The sequence below is a fragment of the Mauremys reevesii genome, linkage group 8, assembly GCF_016161935.1.
Source record: "Mauremys reevesii isolate NIE-2019 linkage group 8, ASM1616193v1, whole genome shotgun sequence".
Lineage (NCBI taxonomy): Eukaryota > Metazoa > Chordata > Testudines > Geoemydidae > Mauremys > Mauremys reevesii.
This window is the reverse complement of record NC_052630.1, coordinates 12,230,801-12,252,034: the sequence shown is the minus strand read 5'-3', so window position 1 is coordinate 12,252,034 and position 21,234 is coordinate 12,230,801. Positions and strand designations below refer to the sequence as shown.

Sequence of the window (21,234 nt, the reverse complement as noted above, 5' to 3'; positions counted from 1 at the left end):
AACCTGAATTCCAGAGGGGAGGTTCTCAACACTTAATAAAAATTTTTAAAGTTAAACACCCAAAAATCACTACTCACTTTTGACCATCTTCACCTAAGTATCTATACTTAGGTGAAGATGGTCAAAAGTGAGTAGTGATTTTTGGGTGTATAGATACTCGAGTTCAAAAATTTTGCCTTTAAATTTTGTTTTAAAAGTCAAAGGTGAGATTTTTTTAAATGTTTCCAGCTTCTAAGGTTTTATAAATGATACGGTGTTAATGGAAAAGTATTTGAGTATCTCATTGGCCAAACTTATTCACGAGTTGTACTAAATACTTTCAAGAGACTTTGTACATTCATATTATGAAAAGCTTTCAGTGATGTTCAGTCAGTCAGTGTTCTTGACTAGCTTCCACTTAATAAAACATTTCATGCCATGTGTGTTGCACTTGCAGTGATCTATGGTCCAACCCAGCCTCCACCGTCATTAACAAACAGGTTATGTACAGCTTTAGAATCAGAACTCCGGACCTTTAGTACCAAATGGGAGGACCAGCTTCCCTAACAGGGCAACCAGAGGAATTAGTACAGCAGCCTTAACGTGCTGGCCAGTGCACAATAGGTGTGACACTACACACTGTTAGCTACTGTATGAGGGGATATCAGTGTTTACATTTACTTTAACTTCTGGAAAATATGGGCACAGTGCAATACATTTACAGTATCCTAAGCAGAGTTTAGGCACATAGAGCAGCTCACTGTAACCTTTGCTCAGAAAAGTGGCATTGTAAAAGAAACTGAAGCTGTTCCTTTACAATGTAACTAAGCTTGTGCTGTCTGCCCAGCTTTTAGAGAGAGAACATGATACAAAGGGAAGAATTCTGCTGCTGAAACAGAGCTGAGAGGCTGAAAATCAGCTCTAGTTAATAAGTATAGAAACTCCTGAAAGTAAGCTGCAATAAACTAATTTAAGAGGTATGCATGCTTTTTCAGAGTGCAGTTATCCTTCCACTTTAAACATGTTTTACAGCTCAGTATTTCATCCAAGTGTGGTTAGCAGTTGGCCAGAGCAGCAGTTCTCTGCTATATATTACGGATTTTCCTTTTATTGTCCCTGTGATACCCTTGTAAGTTGAAGCTGGTAGCTCATTCAAATTATTCAAAGCATTCTTGGAACTCTAGTAAATCTTAATAAACCAAACCTACTGTTTATTATTACACCCAGCTGAGCACTGCTGTATTAAACATGGGTGATGAGTAGTATAAAGAGGGCCTGGTAAAGCCCCATGGAGGGGCTAATGACATTTCCATTCATTGGAGATTTGAAATTTGTAAATGCTTCACTAATGACTAGATTTTTTTTTCATTTTAGGTCACAACCATTTTATTCCCACTAGCCCCTGCTTCCCCATTGTCTTGACATTGATCAGATTCTTAAACACAATAGAAAGATGTTAATCAGTTCCTACTGTTCTTGTTTTGTTCCTGTTACAATTGGGGGAAGGGGAGGGGTGGGTACCCGTGCCTTCACAAAATAGGTAAAATCAAAAGCTTGTTCCACTCAGCATTTTAACATTTCCTACATTGTTTCAATAGGACCTTCACTTACACCATGACTTTGATGCAATGTTATAAATGCAAGAGCATATGTATGTCAACTATTGCATTAAGAACACAAGACTGGGAGTCAGTAGATCTGGGTTCTGTTTCCAGCTTTTGGCCCTCTCTGATGCTTGGTCTACACCAGGAACTTACACCAGCATAGCTCTCTCTCAGGGGTGTGAAAAATCTACACTTGTGACAGACATATCTATGCCACCCTAACCCCGTGTAGACAGTGTTAGGTCAACAGAAGAATTTTTCCATCTACCTAGCTACCGCCTCTCTGGGACGTGGCTAATTTATGCCAACAGAACTCCTATCAACATAGGTAGTGTCTACACTGAGGTGCTGCTGTGGTGACACTGTAGTGGTTTAAATGTAGACAAATCCTGAGACCTTGATCAACTCACTTAATCCCCTCAGACCGAGTAGCTTAATTAGCTAATGTCTAAAGCACATTCAGAGCAACAGCTAGAAATCAAAAAAGTACAACATATCCTTCTAAAATGGCTGGTTAATACTGGCAAATCATGACACCCTAGTTGAGCTGAAAGTTTGCTATCCAAAACTGTGTATTTAACACAGCTGAAAAATACCTCAAACTCAGACTTAGGGTACAAGGTGTCAGCAAATTTGAGAGATTTTGTAACCTTTAGAACCAACAGGCTCTAGGTCATCTGTCCTCCCTCTCCCAAGCCACAGCACAACCCCCAGCCAGTGATCTATCCCTTCCCCACAAGGAAACTTGACCCTACACAACCAAATTCTAATATAGAATATTTTATACTGTTACCACACCTTCCATCAGAGAATCTCAAAGCACTTTACAAACATTAATGAATTAACCATCACAATCCCCTTGTCAGATGAGCAAGTACTATCCCCATTTGTGTCAGTTTCCCAATCTGTAAGAGACAGGAAGTGACTTTACCTAGTGCTACATGGCAACCTGGCTCTCCTGACTTCAAGATCTGTGCTTCAGTCACAATGTCATCCTTCCTATCTCTCAGCCCAGCACAACCTTTGTGGACATGACTACAGAGTCCAGCCTCATCAGCTGCCCCACACTATGCTGACTCAAGTCCAGTACATTTGCATGAAGTCCCTAGACACAGAAGCTCAGATATAGGGGGTAGTGAAGCCAGGACTTTTCTTTTAAATATGCATTTTGTAACAGTGGGTGTTGATTTAAAACATGAGTTTGAAAAAACATTGGCAATATCAACAGTTATTTTATGTAGAAGTGGTGCTACTAACACCAATACCCATGTACTCTGTATAAACTGATGTATTGTCTTCAGGCAGCCTGAACATGAAGTTTGAATTCTCATTTATGTCAGTGAGGTGTTGGCTCTGAAAACTACTACTAATTTAAATGTCAGCAGCTAACTGCTGATCAAATGAGCAGAACAATTCAGCTAATGTGCTGATCCCAGAATCCACAAACTGCCTCCTTTTGCGTATCTAGATTTTAAAAGCCCTAACACTCCCTACCCCAACATGCAAAATCCTCCAGCTTCCCATTACGTCTATGATACAATTATGGATTGGTCAGTACAGTCTGTAGTATACTGAAAATGCAGGGACAGACAAAATAAATTGAATATCAAAACAACACAAGCTACTGTAGTGATTGTATTCATTTTTATATTTAATGCAATAAAACATTCATTCAGTTTTAAATGTCAATAAAGCTACTGCAGAATGTTCAGTCTGCTGTAGCACAAAACCCATTGTTTAGGTCCAGATCACAAAGGATCTTGACCTCATTTATGAAATGGCTACTGTAACTCCATGGTGATTAGAAAGGGCTTCCCAGAGAGGTAATTTATCAGTGGAGGCAATGCTTTTGGTAACTGATCTGATTACGGGTCTGGCACTTATGCTATTTAAGCCTCTGTTCAGATGAAACCTTCAGCATTTCCCCTGACATTTCCCAGAGATTACAAGATACATGTAAACAAATCTATGGCAATTGTTATTCATTTGGAAGATTACTAATTTAAAGCATTCTGGGGCCTTGATTCCAATGGGCTTTGGATCAGATCCTGCCAGAACAGCAGTAGATATGTTTTATCTAAATAAAGCTTCAAGAGAGGGAATTCACTTTACAGGAAAGGAACACGATTTTATTGCTAACAAATCAAGACAGTTATCCAGATTTCATGATTGAAATTTTCATTCCAGTGACTGAATGGACACAGTTATTAGACCTTCTAAAGACTTTAAAAATGTGGCATAAAACACTTAAAAATAAAGACTTTTAAAAGAGAGAATATTCTGTGTTACTTTTAGACTCTTATGGTTCCCCTGCAGTAGAGAAACTCTGGGGAAGAGTGATGCAGGCATGCAAAGGGGAAAATCAGCTAATTGGGACATTTATCATCACCACAGACTCATCTAAGTTGCATATAGAAGGGAAAGAGCAGAGTAATGACCACTTTGTGCACCATGCCCTCCCTTTCTCCTGTTACACAGAAAGAAACCTGGTTAACAACATTAGTCAATGGTCAAAACAGCCTTATAACATCCCCTTACTTTAAACTGAGAGTGAAGTTTAAGCCCCTGCTTTCCTAAGTGGGTGTGTGCTTTGAGGCAAGTATTCCCCATGGCCTCTCATCCTAAATTGGACTCATCGGTCATTAGACAGAATTGTACTCAAACAGAAGAGGGGATGCTGCAGCTCCCCAGCCCCTCTCCCCTCTTTTCTGGGAGTTATTACTCTTCCCTGTCTTCATGTGAAAGGGGAAAATACAGCCCATCATATCTTTTTCTTTGTTCTATGAATCAATGAGTTGTAAAAACTGTTTAAAAACCTGATTCTCTCATTTTAAAAAGCTTTGGAAGTGGATATCCATCATCATAGTGACACAAAGTTTTTTAAAAAATCCTTTCCCTGGGGTACAGCATAGGGAGTCCTTTTAGAAACAGTATGTTCAATTAACACTGGGTCCTCCACATAAACTGATCTTGTATCATGACAAAAATTTGAGACCTCTTCTTCGTAGGTACTAATGTTGATGCTAAAAATAAAGAGAAAACAAGTTATGTATTTGTAATATGGAAATACTCATGGTAGTGAAAGCAAATGATACCTGAATTTTTACTCCAGTGAAATATTAGGTAGAAAGGAGATATGAGTACTTGATATCTTGCAACGGAAAATTCTGTAGAATACAGTTAGTATCCATTTCTTGTTATTCACAAGGCAGAGCATATTTAGTTTACATCTGCTGGCAATAATCAAAATACTTAAAATAAAATCTTACTCCTCAAACAGTTAGCAATACAGTTACTTGAATAGTTAGATTGTTCTAAATTTAAAATAGCAAAACCCATAGAGCAATTTTCAAATTTGGCTGTAGTGCTGAATAAAGTAATTGTGGGATCTGAATTTCATTCATTTCTGAATGTAACCCTCTCCAACTGTAAAAATACGGCTGCCAAGAAAGTAAAACTAACAACCTGCTCAGCATTCTTTGGCACTGAATGAAAATTTACATTCTGTTTTAAACTACTTTTAAACAGCATGAACTCACACTGACTTTTACCTACATTAGCCTTAGAGGATTTCCTTAGCATAATAGAGTACAAGACTTACACAAAACCTACTTTATTACTTCCTAGTGTAACTTCTTGTAGAGATTTCATGGAATAGTTTTATTTAATCCCCATTAAATAAGAATAAAAGTGCATCCATGTGCATGTGCGTGCGCGCGCACACACACACACACAGAGTTTGGTCTTGAAATGTCAAGTGATTTTGCAAGCAACTAGATTTTAATAATCCAAATTGTTTAGATTTGCATTTTAAATTAATGTTTAACTCCCTGTAAAGCCCAGAACTAACTTTGGGAGATAAAAGCTGACGTATTTTCAGCATAACCATATAAAAATGTCATTTAATAAGATTTAGAATCCCCTCTTCACCTGCTTATATATCCAAAAAGTGTTAAACAACTAAGAGAACAAACAAATCATATCCATAATTTTAATGGCTGTCTTTTAAAATCCCAGTTATCTCACAGCAACTGCTCACTTAAGAGTTTGCTATCCTAGAAAATGATAAAAATACAGGAGATCTCCACTAATAATGACACCAAAAATGACCCCCATTTTCAGAATATAACAATTTGGAACCATTTTTTTCATGAGAAGACACTTTCGGTGGTGTTAAATGAGGCAGTGTGAGAGTACAAAAAGTATTTATAATCATGATATTAATAGGCTTTGAATGTGGAAAATAAAGCTTCCAAAATCAACATGAAGGACAGCTGCATATCTACTTATGGCCTCTAAATGTTGTCTAAAAAAGTAGTAATTTCAATTGCTTCCCCTATTGGAAGCAATTGTTTGTCTTTTCCTAAGGGGGGAGTGGGGAAGAGAAAGAGAGAGAGAAGCTAAATTGAGTTAAAAAAATCTGAGCCATAATTTAAATTTGGTGATTCAAACTCTGCCAGAAAACAACAGGCAGCTGTTTCTATGGCACAGAGGTTTATTAGTTTGTTTTGGGGTTTTAGTACTTGGTTGTCATAGTACTTTCATTTATAGCTCTACTTCTCATCTAGTTGTAAGAGAGATATACAAGCATTCCAGTTCACCCACAACCCAGCCAGATAAGACTAATGCCTTGATCTTGCAAACACCAGCATATATGCTTATCTTTAAGCACATAAGTAGTTTCTAAAGTCAATGGGACTATTTATATGCTTACAGCTAAGCAGATGCACTAGTGTTTCAGGATTGGGGCCTTAATCCTCTGGGAATTAGCTTCTCATCACAGTACTTTTTGGAGTACATAGCACTTGCAAAGCTGATGATACAATTCTTCCAGTGAAATACGTAAAAATGAAATTAGTGGTTTCCAATTAGCAGAATGGATAAAAAAATGCTTTTTAATAAATTGTAGAGATACATTTGACCAACATTTCCTTAGTAACTGAAACTGAAAAGCAAATATTGCAAATATGCTAGTAGGTCCACCACCAATGTATAACTGATCCATGTGTAATATACTTCTGGGATGTTGTTATTAAGAACACTGTAAGAAGCACAAGAATGAGAGGAGAGAATTTTAGAGTAGTAAAGCAGAACTCTTAGGAACAAGTACTTGGCATACTTTTTTTTGAGACTTATTGGTTCTGTACATCACACAAACCTGGAAATTTGACATTGTATCATCCCCACAAAGCAAGTTCTGAAATTCTAAACTGAATAGTTACCTTTTTCATTATTTCATCACGCGTAGTAAACTGTGGTACATCTTCAACTTCAATCCCCTCAGCCATTTCTATTACCTTGTCTAAAAGGTCTTTGCTGTAACTATAATAAAGATAAATGCCTGTGAAAAATTACTAATCCCACATTATGAAACTGCAGTGCACTGTATTATAAAACTAACCCTCAAATGTCTCAATATGGCAAGGATGTATGTTCTGATCAGTTATGAAGCTGAATGAAACATTCATCTCTCAACCTGTGTAGGTCTATCAAAATTTAAATACATACAGTTTTTGTGCACAGGTGTTGTTCCATACTAGTTCTGCAGCAGCACAGTATTGAAACCAAAGTTATACAACTTAATAACAACACCTTTTGCACATTTACAGACACAGCCATGCTGGTCATGGTTGTGGGTTTTAGATCAAAAGTTTTCCCTACAGTGTTCGCTTAACTTTGGGGTGCATATTGAAATTTGGATCCTACTAACACTGGAGCTCATAATGCAGTGCTAACTCAGCTGTATGCTAATCCAGTCACTTGGTGCTGCAATGTGTTGTTTTGCAATGTGATGCTCTCACTGTAGCTAGGCTAACCCGAGAGGCATTAACTCAATTTAACAAGGCAAGGATCACTAAAAAACAGAAGTTTTTTTTTTTAAACTTGGTGATAACTAATGCACGTGAGCTATCCCGAGATAAACACATACTGAAGACACAAGGTGCGTTAGTTCTACAGGAAGATAAACTCTCCCCCGCCTGGGGCTGATCTCAGCAAGTTTGCCTTGATGTGGTAAAACTGAAGTGCCTTCGTGCTGTCTTCACTGTGCGTTTCCCTGGGGGTTGCTCACAGACGTTAGTTACCCCCAGGTAAACCTGCCCAACCCTTTTCAGCAGCGACGGAGACGTTCAGACCCAGGAGGCGCGCTGATGGCTGGAGAAGGGAGTGTACAGGGGTCTCTCCTTGTCCTAACCTAGCGTGTAGGGGAAGGAGAATGGCGGAGGCAGGATGGTGCAGCTGACCCTCTCCCAAGGACTCTCCACCTTAGCCCGGGGGTGGGTTCAGTGGGCTGCCTCTGCCAGCAGAGAGAGCTGGCTGCACTGGAGGGGGTGGGGGGAACCTGCCTCCAGCTCTCTACAGGTGCGGGATGGGTCACTAAATGGCCCGCACCTGCACCCGGGGTCGGATTCACTGCCCCCCCCCCCACCTGCAACCGGGGGGGGGTGGAGTCGCTGGCCCCCCACCTGCAACGGGGGGGGGGCGTTGGCGGCGGGTCGGGGGCGGAGTCGCTGGCCCCCCACCTGCAGCCCAGGAAGAGGTGGTTGGCCCACACCATGGAGAGCGAGAGCAGATGGTCGATGCGGCCGGCGGGCCGTGGCGCTTCCCCCGCCCAGTCCGGGGGCAGGTTCCGCAGGATGAACTCGCGGCGGGCCTGCCAGTGCCTCTCGTTCTCCGAGTAGGAGCGGAACCCCTCGGGGAACTCGGCCTCTTCCACCTCCCCCACCATCCCGGCTACCGCTGACCCACAATGCAGCGCGCACCGGAAGCGGCTACCACCGACCCCTGGAAGCGTCAGGCTAGAGCGGCCCACGCAAGTCCGCTCTGGCCTGCACACTCGACTGCGCTGGAAGACCTCGGCGCGGGTGGCTGTGTGCTTTGCCGCAGCAGCCTCTGAGCAGCGGGGCGCAGCGCCCCTCCCCCACCCGGGCTCACGCGGCCGGGACGAGCCCCATTGCTGAGAGGCCCCCTGAGCTGGGGCCAGCTGACTCCAGACATTGTATCTGGGCCCCCGCCCCCGGGCCGGAGCCGCCCGCGGATACTGACCCGGGAAAGCCGCCCCGCTAGTGGACACCGGCAGGTCGGTGGCCGCTGCCCAGGCGGTGCCGGGAGCCGGGGAGCGGGAAGGCCCAGCCGAACCTACCCCGGGACCGCTGCGAGCTGAATGCCCGGCCCGGGTGAGGGTCAGGCGCGGGGCTGGGGCCTACGCAGTCAGCGGGCGGTGAGCGTCCCTCCGGGGGGCTCAGCAACAAAACCGAAAAGCCCCGACCCTGCCCGCCGTTCCTCTGGTTTGACACCTGTCACGCCACTAACGTCAGGGGCAGGACTCCTGGTTTACGCGAGTGTGAGAGAATCAGGCCCAGCGATTAACAATGAATGGCCAGACTTCAGGGCAGAAGTAGATGAATAATAAGATGCCTTCAAGAATCCAGCTAGAGCTTGCCTTAAAAGCTAGACTAGTGACCTGGAATGAGGGTGACTAATGAAAGGGTAAAGTTTGCAGGTCACACACAATTATTTGGGTTGCTCTAAATCAATGGATCTCAACCTCTTTACCATTGTGGGCCGCATATGCAATTTTCTGTATGTTATGTGGGTCACATCCACACACACTCTATATATCCACACACTACCTGTTGGCCCTGAAGATGCCACGTGGACTGTAGATGTGGGCTGCAAGCAGCAGGCTGAGAACCACTGCCTCAAACTCAAAAATACTGTGAAGAATGTCAAGGCCCTACTAAAACTAGGAGATTAGATGACATGTTGGCATATGAAATTCACTGCGGGCAAGTGCCTGGTGTGATGTATGTTGGGTGATACAATTTGAACTATTTATACATATTGCTGGGTTCTGCATTAATTACTCAAGAAAAAAGCCTCTGTGTCACCATGGTTAGCTCATTAAAATGTTCAGTAGTGATCAAAAAGGGGTGGATAATGGTGGAAAATATTTTAAGGACAATGTAAATTGATGGTGTGCTCTCATCTTGATTGTTGTGTCCAGTTCTAGACACTTCATTTTAAAACAATACATAGAAGTTGTCTAGAGAAGGGCAATACAAATTATTAAGAGGTTTGGAAAGTCTTCCAAAGGAGAAGCAATGGAAAAGGACTATTCAGTTAAGAGAGCAGATTAACGGGAGGTGACATGATAGTCTATAGAGGTATAGAAAATAATGCAGACCTGACCAAAACGTAAGTCCTGATGCTGCAAACACAAACTTGCTTACCCTCTCATTATGCTTAACTTTACTATTGTGAGCAGTCCCACCATTATTTCTCACAGTCCCTACTGGGATTACTGGTAAAGTTAAGCATATGCATAAGTATTTGCAGGATCAAGGCCTTAGGCAGTGGGATGTGATGAAATCACGGTTTGAGATGGTACATCCCTAGCTTCTTGTGGGAGCAGGGAGGTTTTGAAATAATAGTGAGTTCAATGTGTCAAACAAATAAAACTTTAGATATTTAGCAATTAAAAGCTCCCTAAAAAAACCTGACTGATCCATCAGAATGATACTTCGATAATCTGGGCATCATACAAATGCCTACTAGATATGATTAGATACATAGATTTTAAAATATTTTTTGCATTGAGCCTGTAATTAAAGCAATTGAGGGACAGAGAGTGTAGTTCTTGACAAGTGTCCAGTAAGAGGCAGCATAACCTTCTCATGACTGCTCCACTGTGGATTCAATACTTAAATTGTTATGGAATTGGTTAGGGCACCTGCCTGGGAGGTGGGAGACCCTGGTGCAGTTCCCCTGCTCCAATCACTCATTTGTCCACAGTGGTGAGCTTCAGTAAGAGAGATTGAGGAATATACATCAGCTCAGCATAATGTAACTCAGTGCTTAGAGCACTTTCCTGAGAGGTGGGAGGCCCCTGTTAAAATCCTTTCTCCCTCTCAGGCAGAGGGGGTAACTGAATGTGAGTCTCCCACATCCCAGGTGAGTGCTCTAACCACTGAGGTAAAAGTTATAAGGTGGGCATTCAGACCACCACCTCATCCTCCATCAGCTGGGTTTGAATGGGACCCAATTTGGTAGGCAGCCTACTGGATTGGGCCTCACACTCAACGAATGCCTACCTTCTTGTGGTTTGTGAATTGCTCTGTGGAATAGGTGGGATATAGAAGTTTGGAAGCCCACTGGGAGGCAATAGTGCACGTGCTTCTCTCTAGGCATGGGGGCCAAGGAAATTTTTACTCTGAAAACTTAGGTGCCAAGTGAGTTTAGGCATCTCCAGGGTTTGACAAGAGTTTTGTGGTTTGCAGTGGAGTTTAAAGCTGGGATTTAGGCACCTAAATCTCAGGTTTAGGCACCTAAATACCTTTATGAATCTCACGTTAAACTCCACAACATTTTAACTAGTTAAAGAAAAGTACTGTGGGAGGAAAAGGAGGAAGGAGCTAGACTCAGAAATAGGCAAGAATTAAATAAAAGGCCTTCCTCCCAAACATCCCCACTTCTCAAATCATTGTAAACGTAAAGGACAGAGCAGTTCTTTTAAAAACAATATATGCTGCACTATGAACTCCAGTCTGACTTCTCTTAGGCCTGGTCTACACTAAGTGGGGGGGTCGAACTAGGGTACGCAAGTTCAGCTACGTGAATAGCGTAGCTGAACTCGAAGTACCCTAGTTCAACTGACTTACCCGTCCAGATGCGGCGGGGTCGAACTCCGCGGCTCCAAGGTCGACTCCGCCACCGCCATTCGCGGTGGTGGAGTTCCGGAGTCGACCGGAGTGTGCGGGGAGTTCGAACTATCGCGTCTTGATTAGACGCGATAGTTCGAACTCCGAGAAGTCGAACTCACCGCGTCGACCCGGATGGTGAGTATAGACCTACCCTTAGTGAAGATGGGTACTAGAGGTTTGGGGAAGGCTCTTTGAGCTGGATGTTATGGAATTTTGAAAAGCTCTAGCAAGTTTGGATACAAGTATTCAAGATGACATTCAAACTTTGGTCTATTCTCCCCCACCCTCCAGTGTTCCTCTTGCACCTTGAGTCTCTGTCAAATCAAAGTTATCATGAGCAGAGAAACCCCCCCTCAACTTTAAATTATCTGTCATAACAGTTGTAATTAACATCAAAAGGTTATAGACATTGCTATATTCTCCAGAGATTTTCCATCATTCTTCTATGTTTCTGCAGTACTAATAAAGATTTTAAAACAGGCTATCTTCTGTGTTTAGAACTATCCTGCCAATGATAATTAATATTCCAGTTCCCCATGTCTGTGTCAATCACTTATTTATATTTGTGATAGTATGACATTTCTAAGTCAGATTCTGTGAAAGCTCTATCCTGTTTCAAAGTAAGAATAAGACTCTTAAAAATAAATTATGCTCTTCTGTGTCCCAGATGGGGCAAATTGTGCCTTTTCCTTCTGACCTTCTGGTTGCTCTTCCAACGTATGCAGCATGCTTTTTGTTGGCCAGTGAGAAGGCCAGTAAAATAAATAAAATACTTTTGTCAATTCCAGCATGGAATTTTACAGTCTAGAATTTGATAATGTATAATGAATTATTCCTGCCTATAAACACAGCAATGTCAAGAAGAGCTGTTGCATACAGGAGTTGTTGGGCTGGTGGGGCCATTGATTGGAATTCAGTATACCTGGGGTTCTACTCTTGATGCAGTCACTAACTTCTGTGATCTTGGGCAAGTCACGTAACTGCTTCATGCCTCAGTTTCCTCATCTGTAAAATGGAGTAATGAATCTTAAACTCATGATGTTAAAGGGGTGTTAACTGTGTCTTGTTCAGTTTGAGTAATTGTGACAACTACCATCTTGGATGACACACTGGCGCACTGGGGACCTGTAAAGTTAAAAGCATGAACTACTGTATCTTGAGCTAAAGTGCTGTAGCTGATGCTGTAACATGCTCCTATCTTCTGTGGATTGGACACAGATGGGGACTTGTAAATACGCACACCAGTGAATTACATACTGCTTCCTCTGATTAAACAAAGCTCGTCCTGAGCATATGAATAATTCAAATCTGATGTGATGTCTTCTGTCTTGGTCAGTATGTCCACAAAACCATTCAAAAGTTCCATTAAGGGTTTTAGAAGCCTTACATTAGGTAATGGATGTTTTATTGACTTAATATTTCTTTTGTTTTCATTCAGATCTCATTGGGTATGGAGAGAAGACCATAGGGTTGGGACTGTGGCCAGAGTTCAATCATTCAAGCAGATGTCTGGTAAATGCTAAGTATTATTATTTGATATTATGGTGGGAGTAGAGTTGGGGGAGTTTAGACTTTGAAATACAGCCCTTTTCATATTTCTGGAGAGGCTGCCTTGTCTTTTGTTACTAAACAAAAAAGAAAATAGAAATGCCATCTCTTTTGAATTAATTATGAGTGACACAGCTCTTGCTATTATCTGTTTACACATTACTGACCTTGTGATGTGCTGGTGAGAGATTTTCTTTAATCATCTCTAGCTTTCAGATTATGTCCAACTTCACTTAAAAAGGCTGCTTACTTTACTTGTTGAATGGGTCACTGCACGGCCTATTCAAGTATTTTTATTGTGCTAGTTTCCCCTGAAACCCATTAACTATTTTGTAAACTGAACATTTGATGCTTGTGAAAGTTGCTTTACTGACATCCTTGGAGCCTGAAATGTATTGTCTACAGAGATCTTTAAAGTGATCTTGTGGAATTCAGGTATTTGTGGTTAAATGCTGTGGACCTCATGCTGTTCTAAGTGAAATCTAAAGGAATTTGCCAATGGGAAATTCAGTGAGAGTAAGAGCAGGACGTTTATTCACTGGGGAAGGACAGGAGTAGATAAGTCATATCTAGGTGAATTTGTTGTTGCTGTTTTTTTGTTTGCACGTGCTTGGCTTGTTCTGTAGTTTAAACAAAGAGAACAGAAGAGATTGAAAGCATTCAAATTAAGATGAATTTGCATGACACTTATTGCAGGGCAGTTCTTGAGGGGACAAATGTAGAGTCTTCTCTGTTTGATTTATGGCCAGTGTCTTTCCCTGAAGTGTCTGTGGCATTTCAGGAGGCCACTGAATATCCCTCCTGGGTGTTAAAGGTCAGCAGTCACTACCTCTTTCTGAGAGTTGGGTGCCAGGTGATCTCAAGCAGGTAAGATCTCTAGTCAAGAAATGGATCCATAATTATGATGATTTCACCAGCTAGCTATCGGATAACACTGAATCTCCTGGCTTTTGGATAGATAATCAAGCTGGTCCTAGTAAAGCAGCTATGGTAATATCTGCAGTCTTCAGACTCCCTCACCCAGGCTACCACAGGTTATGTTTGGACGTAGCTTCTGGCTCAACGCATATACAAAGCTGTGAGGATGGTTAGTAAGGAAAAATGGGATAAAGTATATAGGTTATGCAGATGATATTCAGCTGTATAACTCCATTGTAGATGAGTCAGTGTCTACAGGAGGTTGGGGTTTGGCTGACATCTAGCTAGCTGAGGTGTAATCCAGATAGGAGAGATGTTAGTAGGTTGGGGAAATTCACAGACAGAATTGGCTATAAATGAATCCTTCCCTCAGTTAGTGAGGATTGAAGCTGGTATTTGTGAAACAGGTTTGCAATGGAGGGGTTTTGGTAGACCCATTTTGCTGCTGAATGTGGTGAAGTGCTTAGTAAGAAGAATGTGACTTTTTGGTTTGGATGCATATGGTGCTACACCTATTTGTGGCTGTCATTGGTTCCCATGATGCTTTCAGGAAGGTGTTTTGTTGACTTCTCTATTTTAACCTGCTTGTGCAGCACCACAAACACTGGGTGGAAGGAGTGTGCTTTTGAAATATTGCTATAATTGTAAATTCTTTGTACATTTAGAACCTTCTCTGAACAAATTTTACTGTTAATATGGTATACAGCCTCTAGTTCTGTAGTGACCAGAGTTCTTCCTTCACCATGATCTAAAAGTGAAAGTTCTGCTGTTACATGTGACCTTTGGGGGCCTTGCCTGTGTGTTTATGGCAGGGGTGGGCAAACTTTTTGGGCCGAGGGCAACATCTTGGTGGGGAAATTGTATGCAGGGCCAGGGCAGGGGGTTGAGGTGTGGGAAGGAGTGCGGGGTGTGGGAGGGGGTGTGTTGTGCAGGAGGGGGCTCAGGGATAGGGATTTGGGCAGAAGAGGGGTGTGGGGTGTATGAGGGGGCTCAGGGAAGGGGGTTGGGGTGCAGGAGGGGGCTGAGGGCAGGGGTGCAGGAGGGGTGCAGACTGTGGGAGGGAAGGGGGTTGGGGTGCAGGAGGGATGTGGGGTGCAGCAGGGGCTCAGGGCAGGAGGTTGGGTGCAGGAGGAGTGCAGGGTGTATGAGGGGGCTCAGGGCAAGGAGTTGGGGTGCACGAGGGGTGCTTGAGAACATGAACGTGCAGGCAGGGGGCTTAGGGCAGGGAGTTGGGGGGTGGGATACAGGAGGGGTTCGGGGTCTGGCCCGGCACCGCTTACCTCAAGCGGCTCTGGGGTGGCAGCGGTACACACTGGGGCCAGGGCAGGCTCCCTTCCTGCCCTGTCCCCGGCCCTATGCCGCTCTCAGAAGCGCTGCAGCCCCTGGGAGAGATTGGGGGGCAGAGAGCTCCACATGTGCTGCCCTTTCCGCACCTCCAGGTGCCTCCCCCAAAGCTCCCATTGGCCGTGGTTTCCCGTTCCCCGCCAATGGGAGCTGCCGGGGCAGTACCTAGAGGCAACACACAGAGCCCTCTACCCCCCTCCCCCGCCCGGGGGCCACAGGGACATGGTGCCAGCAGCACCACAGGCCATAGTTTGCCCACCTCTGGTTTATGGTTTAGCATAATAGACTTACGGTCCAATCCTAGAGTTCTTGCACAAGCAAAACTCCCATTGACTTTAATCAAGGCCTAAACATTGTATCATATGATGCTTGTAGCAGGGTCAGCTGCCTCCTGAGCACTCCCTCACAGCTAGAGGTCACTCTGCAGGACCCTGCTTCTGTTCCCCTCTCCAAGGCCCCCTACTACTTCACTCAGTCCAGAGGTAATTAAAACATTCCTCTTCTGGGGGCCAATTTATTGAGTCCTTACACACTGGGCTTCCAGATCCCAACTTCAGTTCAGTGTGTTTCTCCACTTAGGTAGGGAGTCCCCAGCCCTACTTCCTAGACCTGGGTCACAATTCAGAATCACTCCCAGGCTTTACCTGGTTTGAATTAAGACTCCTGGCTCTGACTTCTTAATTCCCCTACTGTCCAGATCTTCCTTGTAGGAGCCAGTCCCTCTTCTATTTCCTGCTGCCTTTTATAGGGGAATCAGTTTTCATCCATCAGGCCCAATCAAGGTGGCACACAGATGGGCTGGAGCAGTGCCTTCAGTAATCAGCGTTGGCTGGCCCCAGGGCTCTAGCTCTTAAGTGGGAATCCATCCAGTTACAATACTGAATATTGTTCTTCTAACTGAGATTTTAAGGTGAAATCCTGGCTCCACTGAAGTCAGTAGAATCGTTGCCATTGAGTGGGGCCAGGATTTTACCCATAATGAAGATCTTACTTTTTTTGGACCACTGTGAGATTTCTCTTGTTCCTTTTATAGTGCTTTTTGACATTCACTCCCTGAAGTAAAGGATGATTAGAAATTATAATTTCATAGTCACTTTTAAAATATTTTCCCCTTGAGGACCTTCTAAAATGACTCCTAAGGGAAATTCTTCATTTAGATTTTGCTATTTATGTATAAACAAATCTGAATGTGGTTAGGCTTTGAATGTTCTGGATTGCTTGCTGTTTTCTTTGTAAAGATGTATGAGTCTAGAGAGAGAACATGACTTTAATTTAAAATGGAGCTAGACTTTACTATCGCAGGGGACTTCTTGTTGTAGCTGTCTCCCTCGACACATGTGCATTAGTAATATCAATAGGATCAAAGAGTTCTGATTATTGCAGTTTTACAGCAGGCTGGAACCTAGTTTTCAGTGTCTGACACTGGGTTCCCTCACTCCCTGTTTCATAGCGAGGCCAAAATCCTGTTCACATTTTAGTTTATTATTACTATTTTAATATTTTATTTTATTACCATAGTGCCTATGAGCTTTAGTCATGGACCACTGTGTTATGTGCTATACAAACACAGAACAAAAAGATGAATCCTCCCCGACCAGGTCTAAAGAGTGAGGTGGCTATGAGGAGGAGTTCCTGGCTGCAGGTCTCTGGCCCCCCGTACGAGGTGCAGCAGGCAATCCAGGATCTCCCCTTTGAGAGTCAGTTTTTGTTTTTCTAGAAGACTGACCCTCATCTGCACAGCCTCAAAGACTCTCGAGCCACCTTGAAGTCCCTGGGCCTCCACACCCCTGCAACTCAATGGAGGCACTTTAGACCCCAGTCCCCTCAGAGAAATTATCAACCTCAGAGTAGGCAGGATGGGTCGCGTAGGAGAAATAGGAACTCAAGGAAGAGACCTCACCCCTCCTCTGGCCAGGGCTCTGGCCAGTCTAAACCCTCCTCAGGCCCAAAACTGGCCTTTTGAAGATGCGGCATGGGGCAAACACACCAGTGCAAAGGCTGGATCCATCCTGCCCTACCTTTTCGTCCCATCAGTCCCATTTCTACCATGCGTTGGCCCATATTATGTCAGACCTATGGGTACTCCGCACAGTAAAGAGGGGATATTCACTCCAATTCTCTGCCCTCCCGCCCTTCCACCCCCCATTCCCCATCCCTCTTCAGGGACCTTTCTCATGAGCAACTCCTCACACAGGAGGTGCAATCACTCCTTTCGCTGGGGGCAGTGGAAGAGGTTCCTCAGGAACAGAAGGGCAAGGGCTTCTATTCCCGGTATTTCCTAATACCGAAAGCCAAAGGCGGGCTCAGGCCCATCCTACACCTGCAAGAGCTCAACAAGTTCATGAAGAAACTGAAGTTTCACATGGTCTCCTTGGCCTCCATCATCCCTTCCTTGGATCTAGGGGACTGGTATGCTGCCCTTGACTTGAAGGACGTGTACTTTCATATAGCAATCACACAGTCCCACAGAAAATACCTCAGGTTTGTGGTGCACAACAACCACTTCCAGTTCACAGTCCTTCTGTTCGGCCTCTCAGTGTGCCTTGAGTATTTACCAAATGCCTGGAAGTCGTGGCCGCATTTCTGCGCAGGTGCTGGGTACAGGTGTTCCCATACCTTGATGACTGGCTGATCAAGGGCCGCTCCAGGGTTCAAGTGGAGGTGCAAGTTGGATTCATCATTGCAATGTTTGATGAACTGGGCCTTCTCCTGAAAGTGGGGAAGTCAACTCTGTCCCCAGTTCAGCGGATAGAGTTCTTAGGGGCAGTGCTGGGCCAGGGAGTACCTACCGGAATTGAGGTTCCAGGCCCTGGGCGACATCATTCGGAGTCTCAAGCAGTTCCCCACCACCACAGCAAGGAATCGCCTCAAACTCCTGGGACACGTCTGCTTGTACCTATGTGGTGCAACACACCAGGCTCAGACTTCGGCCGCTCCAATCATGGCTAGCCTTAGTGTATTGTCCGGTCAGGGACAGGATAGGGTTGTGATGTTACCTCACCTGATCCTCAACTCTCTTCTGTGATGGCTCTATCCACAGCTAGTGTCTGCAGGAGTCCCTTTCGTCAGCCGCCAGCCGACTCTCTCGTAGGTTACGGACGCATTGGACTTGGGCTGGGGGGCACACCTGGGAGACCTCAGGACACAAGGTCGCTGGTCTCAGACGGAGCTCACTCTCCACATCAATGTCAGGGAGCTGAGAGCGGTATGCCTGGCATGGCAGACTTTCCAAGCCCACTTAAGTGGGAGATGTGTATCAGTGATGACAGACAACCACGGCGATGTTCTGTATCAACAAACAGGGGCATGCATGCCCCTCTCCCCTGTGCCAGGAAGCCCTCATGCTGTGGGACGTTTGTACAGAGCAGTCAATACACCTGCAAGCATCGTATCTCCCTGGGGTATAGAATGAGTTAGCGGACTATCTCAGCAGGTTGTTCCATGGCCACAAGCAGTCCCTATGCCTAGACATTGCGAACTCCATTTTTCATCAGCGGGGCTTTCCCCAGACTCCTTTGCCACACGGCACAACAGGACGTGTCCGCAGTTCTGCTCCTTCCTGAATCACAGCCTGGACTCCATAGCAGACACATTCCTCCTTCCCTGGGAAGGCTCTCTCCTATACGCGTTCCCACCTACCCCTCTCATTCACGAGGTGCTCCTCAAGATATAGAGGGATCGAGTGGTGGTAATTTTGATAGCCCCAGCCTGGTCCCAACAACACTGGTACGTATTGCTCCTAGACATGTCTGTGGAAGCCCCGGTCACTTTGCTGCTCTTCCCAGACTTGATAACTCAGGATCATGGCCATCTCCAGCACCTGAACCTTGAGTTGTTGCACCTCACAGCATGGAAGGTCCATGGCTAAACCCGGTGGAGCTTTCTTGCTCAGACCAGGTTAGACAAGTTCTCCTTGGCAGTAGGAAACCCTCCACCTACCTTGCCAAGTGGAAGAGATTCTCAATCTGGCCAGCACAGCATTGTTCGTCCCCAATGCTCACCTCTATTCCACTCATATTGGACTACGTTCTCCATCGCAAGCAGCAGGGACTGTCCATGTCATCAGTAAGGGTTCACTTGGCTGCTATCTCTGCCTTCCATCTAGGTGTAGAAGGCCAGTCAGTCTTCATCAACCCTATAGTCAACCGTTTCCTCAAAGGTCTCGAAAGGTATCCACAATTTCGACAGCCGGTCCTGGCCTGGGACCTCAGCCTGGTCCTTTCCAGACTGACGGGGCCGCCTTTTGAACTGCTAACGACATGCTTCCTGCTCTACCTCTTGTAGAAGGTCGCATTTCTGGTAGTGATAACCTCAGCCAGGAGGGTTGTTAGAGCCCTGATGTCAGGGCTCTAACATCAGAGCTTCCTTACACGATGTTCTGTAAGGACATGGTTCAGCTCAGGCCTCACCTGGCTTTCCTCCTGAAGGTTGTCTCCCATTTCCACATGAACCAGGACATCTTCCTCCCAGTGTTCTATCCTAAGCCGCACTCAAGCGTCTGGGAGCAGAGGCTTCACTCATTAGATGTCCACAGAGTGTTAGCCTTTTACATCGAGAGAACAAGGCCGTTCCAAAAGCCTGTGCAACTTTTTGTGGCTGTGGCAGAAAGAATGAAAGGTCTTCCAGTCTCTTCTCAACAAATTTTGTTGTGGATCGCATCCTGCATCCGAGAGTGTTACAAACTGGCAGAGATGCCTGCCCGTCCACTCACTGCGCACCCCACCAGGGCGCAGGCTTCTTCAACAGTGTTACTGGTGCAGGTTCCCACCCAGGAATATGCAGAGCGGTGACGTGGTCCTCCATACACCCTTTCACCGCATATTATGCGATTACCCAGCAGGCCAGAGACGATATGGCCTTTGGTAGAACCGTGCTCCAATCAGTGGACAACTCCGACCCCACCTCCATAACTTAAGCTTGGGAGTCACCTGATTGGAATTGACATGAACAAGCACTTGAAGGAAAAACGGTTACTCACCTTCTCGTAACTGTTGTCCTTCGAGATGTGTTGTTCATGATGCACAGACTGGAGGAGGAGTTAAAAGGGAGAAGAACAGCTCAGGGAAAAGAAGGGACCTTCATCTTGCAGCCCCAGGAGAAAGGACTCAGGGAAGGCAGAATCTCTCTTATCCACAACTGCCTGAAGGTCCCTCCCTGAGGAAAGGGAAGACCTGCTTTAGATAGACCCTGAGAGGGAGACATTTCCCCCTCTCATATACTAACCCAGTTTATTTGTGTTGATTCCCTGTGTTTTGTTCATGGACCCCTGAAGGAGAGAGACTTGGAACTGACCTGGCTGGAGGGCCAAGGCATGAGAGGAAGCAGCCACTGCCCCAAGAGGGAGAGAGTGACAATGTCGCTTCCGGGCACGAAGAGGTGTCACACAGTGAGCTGACCTCCTTCACGCTTTCCTGTACAGACTGCAAACTGTGGACAATAGTGGGGTGGTAGGAAGTGGCCCAGGAAGGGCAGCCCTAAGGCACTCCTGGGTGTCAGACCCTTTTGTTGCTCTCATAGGGCCTTGGGCTGGACCCTGGTGGAGTGGGAAGGCCTGGGTTCCCCTAGCAAAAACCTCTCTGTAGGTCAAAGGGCCTAAGCACTGTCTGTGAGGCAATGCTCCTCATGATTTAGTTGGTGTTGGTCCTGCTTTGAGCAGGGGATTGGACTAGATGACCTCCTGAGGTCTCTTCCAACCCTAATAGTCTATGATTCTATAAACCATCACAGGCTGCAAGAGCTGGAGATCTACTAAAATTTTAGAAAAACTAGGCACCTTCAAAAATAAATGCCTCCAGAAGATTTTGGGCATTGATTGGAAAGACTGTTCATCATCATCAATGATACTTGAAAAATGACCAACCAGCACTTGTTTTTACCAGCATCGGAAGGAAGCCTGGACACATTTGGGGCATGTACGCTTGATGCCAACACAGTCTCCCACATGAAGCTGTCAAGGGAAACCAACTGGTGTAAGGAAACGAGGGCACTCAAGAGAAACCTTAAGAAGACTTATTAGCAGTAAGGTTAGAATCGTCGATCTCAACACCACACAGCAAATGGAGGCAGCAGCAAATGAAAGAGGGGAACGGACGAGACTGGTTTTCTCCCTGTGCGCCAACATTGGCATGGGAACGACGTTA

At 45.0% G+C, this 21,234-nt stretch overlaps 2 protein-coding genes across 5 annotated transcripts in view; one reads left to right on the top strand and one right to left on the bottom strand.

The window, feature by feature from the left end:
• Positions 1-3,213: 3,213 nt before the first annotated feature.
• On the bottom strand, positions 3,214-8,361 carry CDKN2AIPNL (CDKN2A interacting protein N-terminal like). The gene is made up of 3 exons (XM_039483427.1): positions 8,105-8,361; positions 6,806-6,905; positions 3,214-4,606 (listed from the first exon to the last, which is right to left on the bottom strand). Exons 1-3 carry the CDS (start codon positions 8,308-8,310, stop codon positions 4,595-4,597), a joined length of 318 nt encoding a protein of 105 aa, XP_039339361.1. The 5' UTR covers positions 8,311-8,361; the 3' UTR covers positions 3,214-4,594.
• Positions 8,362-8,570: 209 nt separating this feature from the next.
• The window catches only part of JADE2 (jade family PHD finger 2), a 213,666-nt gene continuing 201,002 nt past the window's right edge, over positions 8,571-21,234 (top strand). For 3 of the 4 annotated variants that reach the window (XM_039483417.1, XM_039483424.1, XM_039483426.1), the window contains exons 1-2: positions 8,571-8,758; positions 12,723-12,796. In XM_039483417.1, coding sequence (XP_039339351.1) covers positions 8,746-8,758; positions 12,723-12,796 — 87 coding nt within the window. In that variant the 5' untranslated portion in view covers positions 8,571-8,745. Of the gene's footprint in view, positions 8,803-12,722; positions 12,797-21,234 lie in introns of all 4 variants that reach the window. The other variant, XM_039483419.1, reaches the window with a different exon arrangement.

What these genes read in the sequence shown, in the direction of transcription:
- CDKN2AIPNL (XM_039483427.1), bottom strand. Translation starts at nt 8,310, where the DNA reads ATGGTGGGGGAGGTGGAAGAGGCCGAGTTCCCCGAGGGGTTCCGCTCC. An exon ending in CACCTCTTCCTGGGCTGCAG is followed by an intron (nt 6,906 to 8,104) that starts GTGGGGGGCCAG and finishes TCTTTATTATAG; the next exon opens with TTACAGCAAAGACCTTTTAG.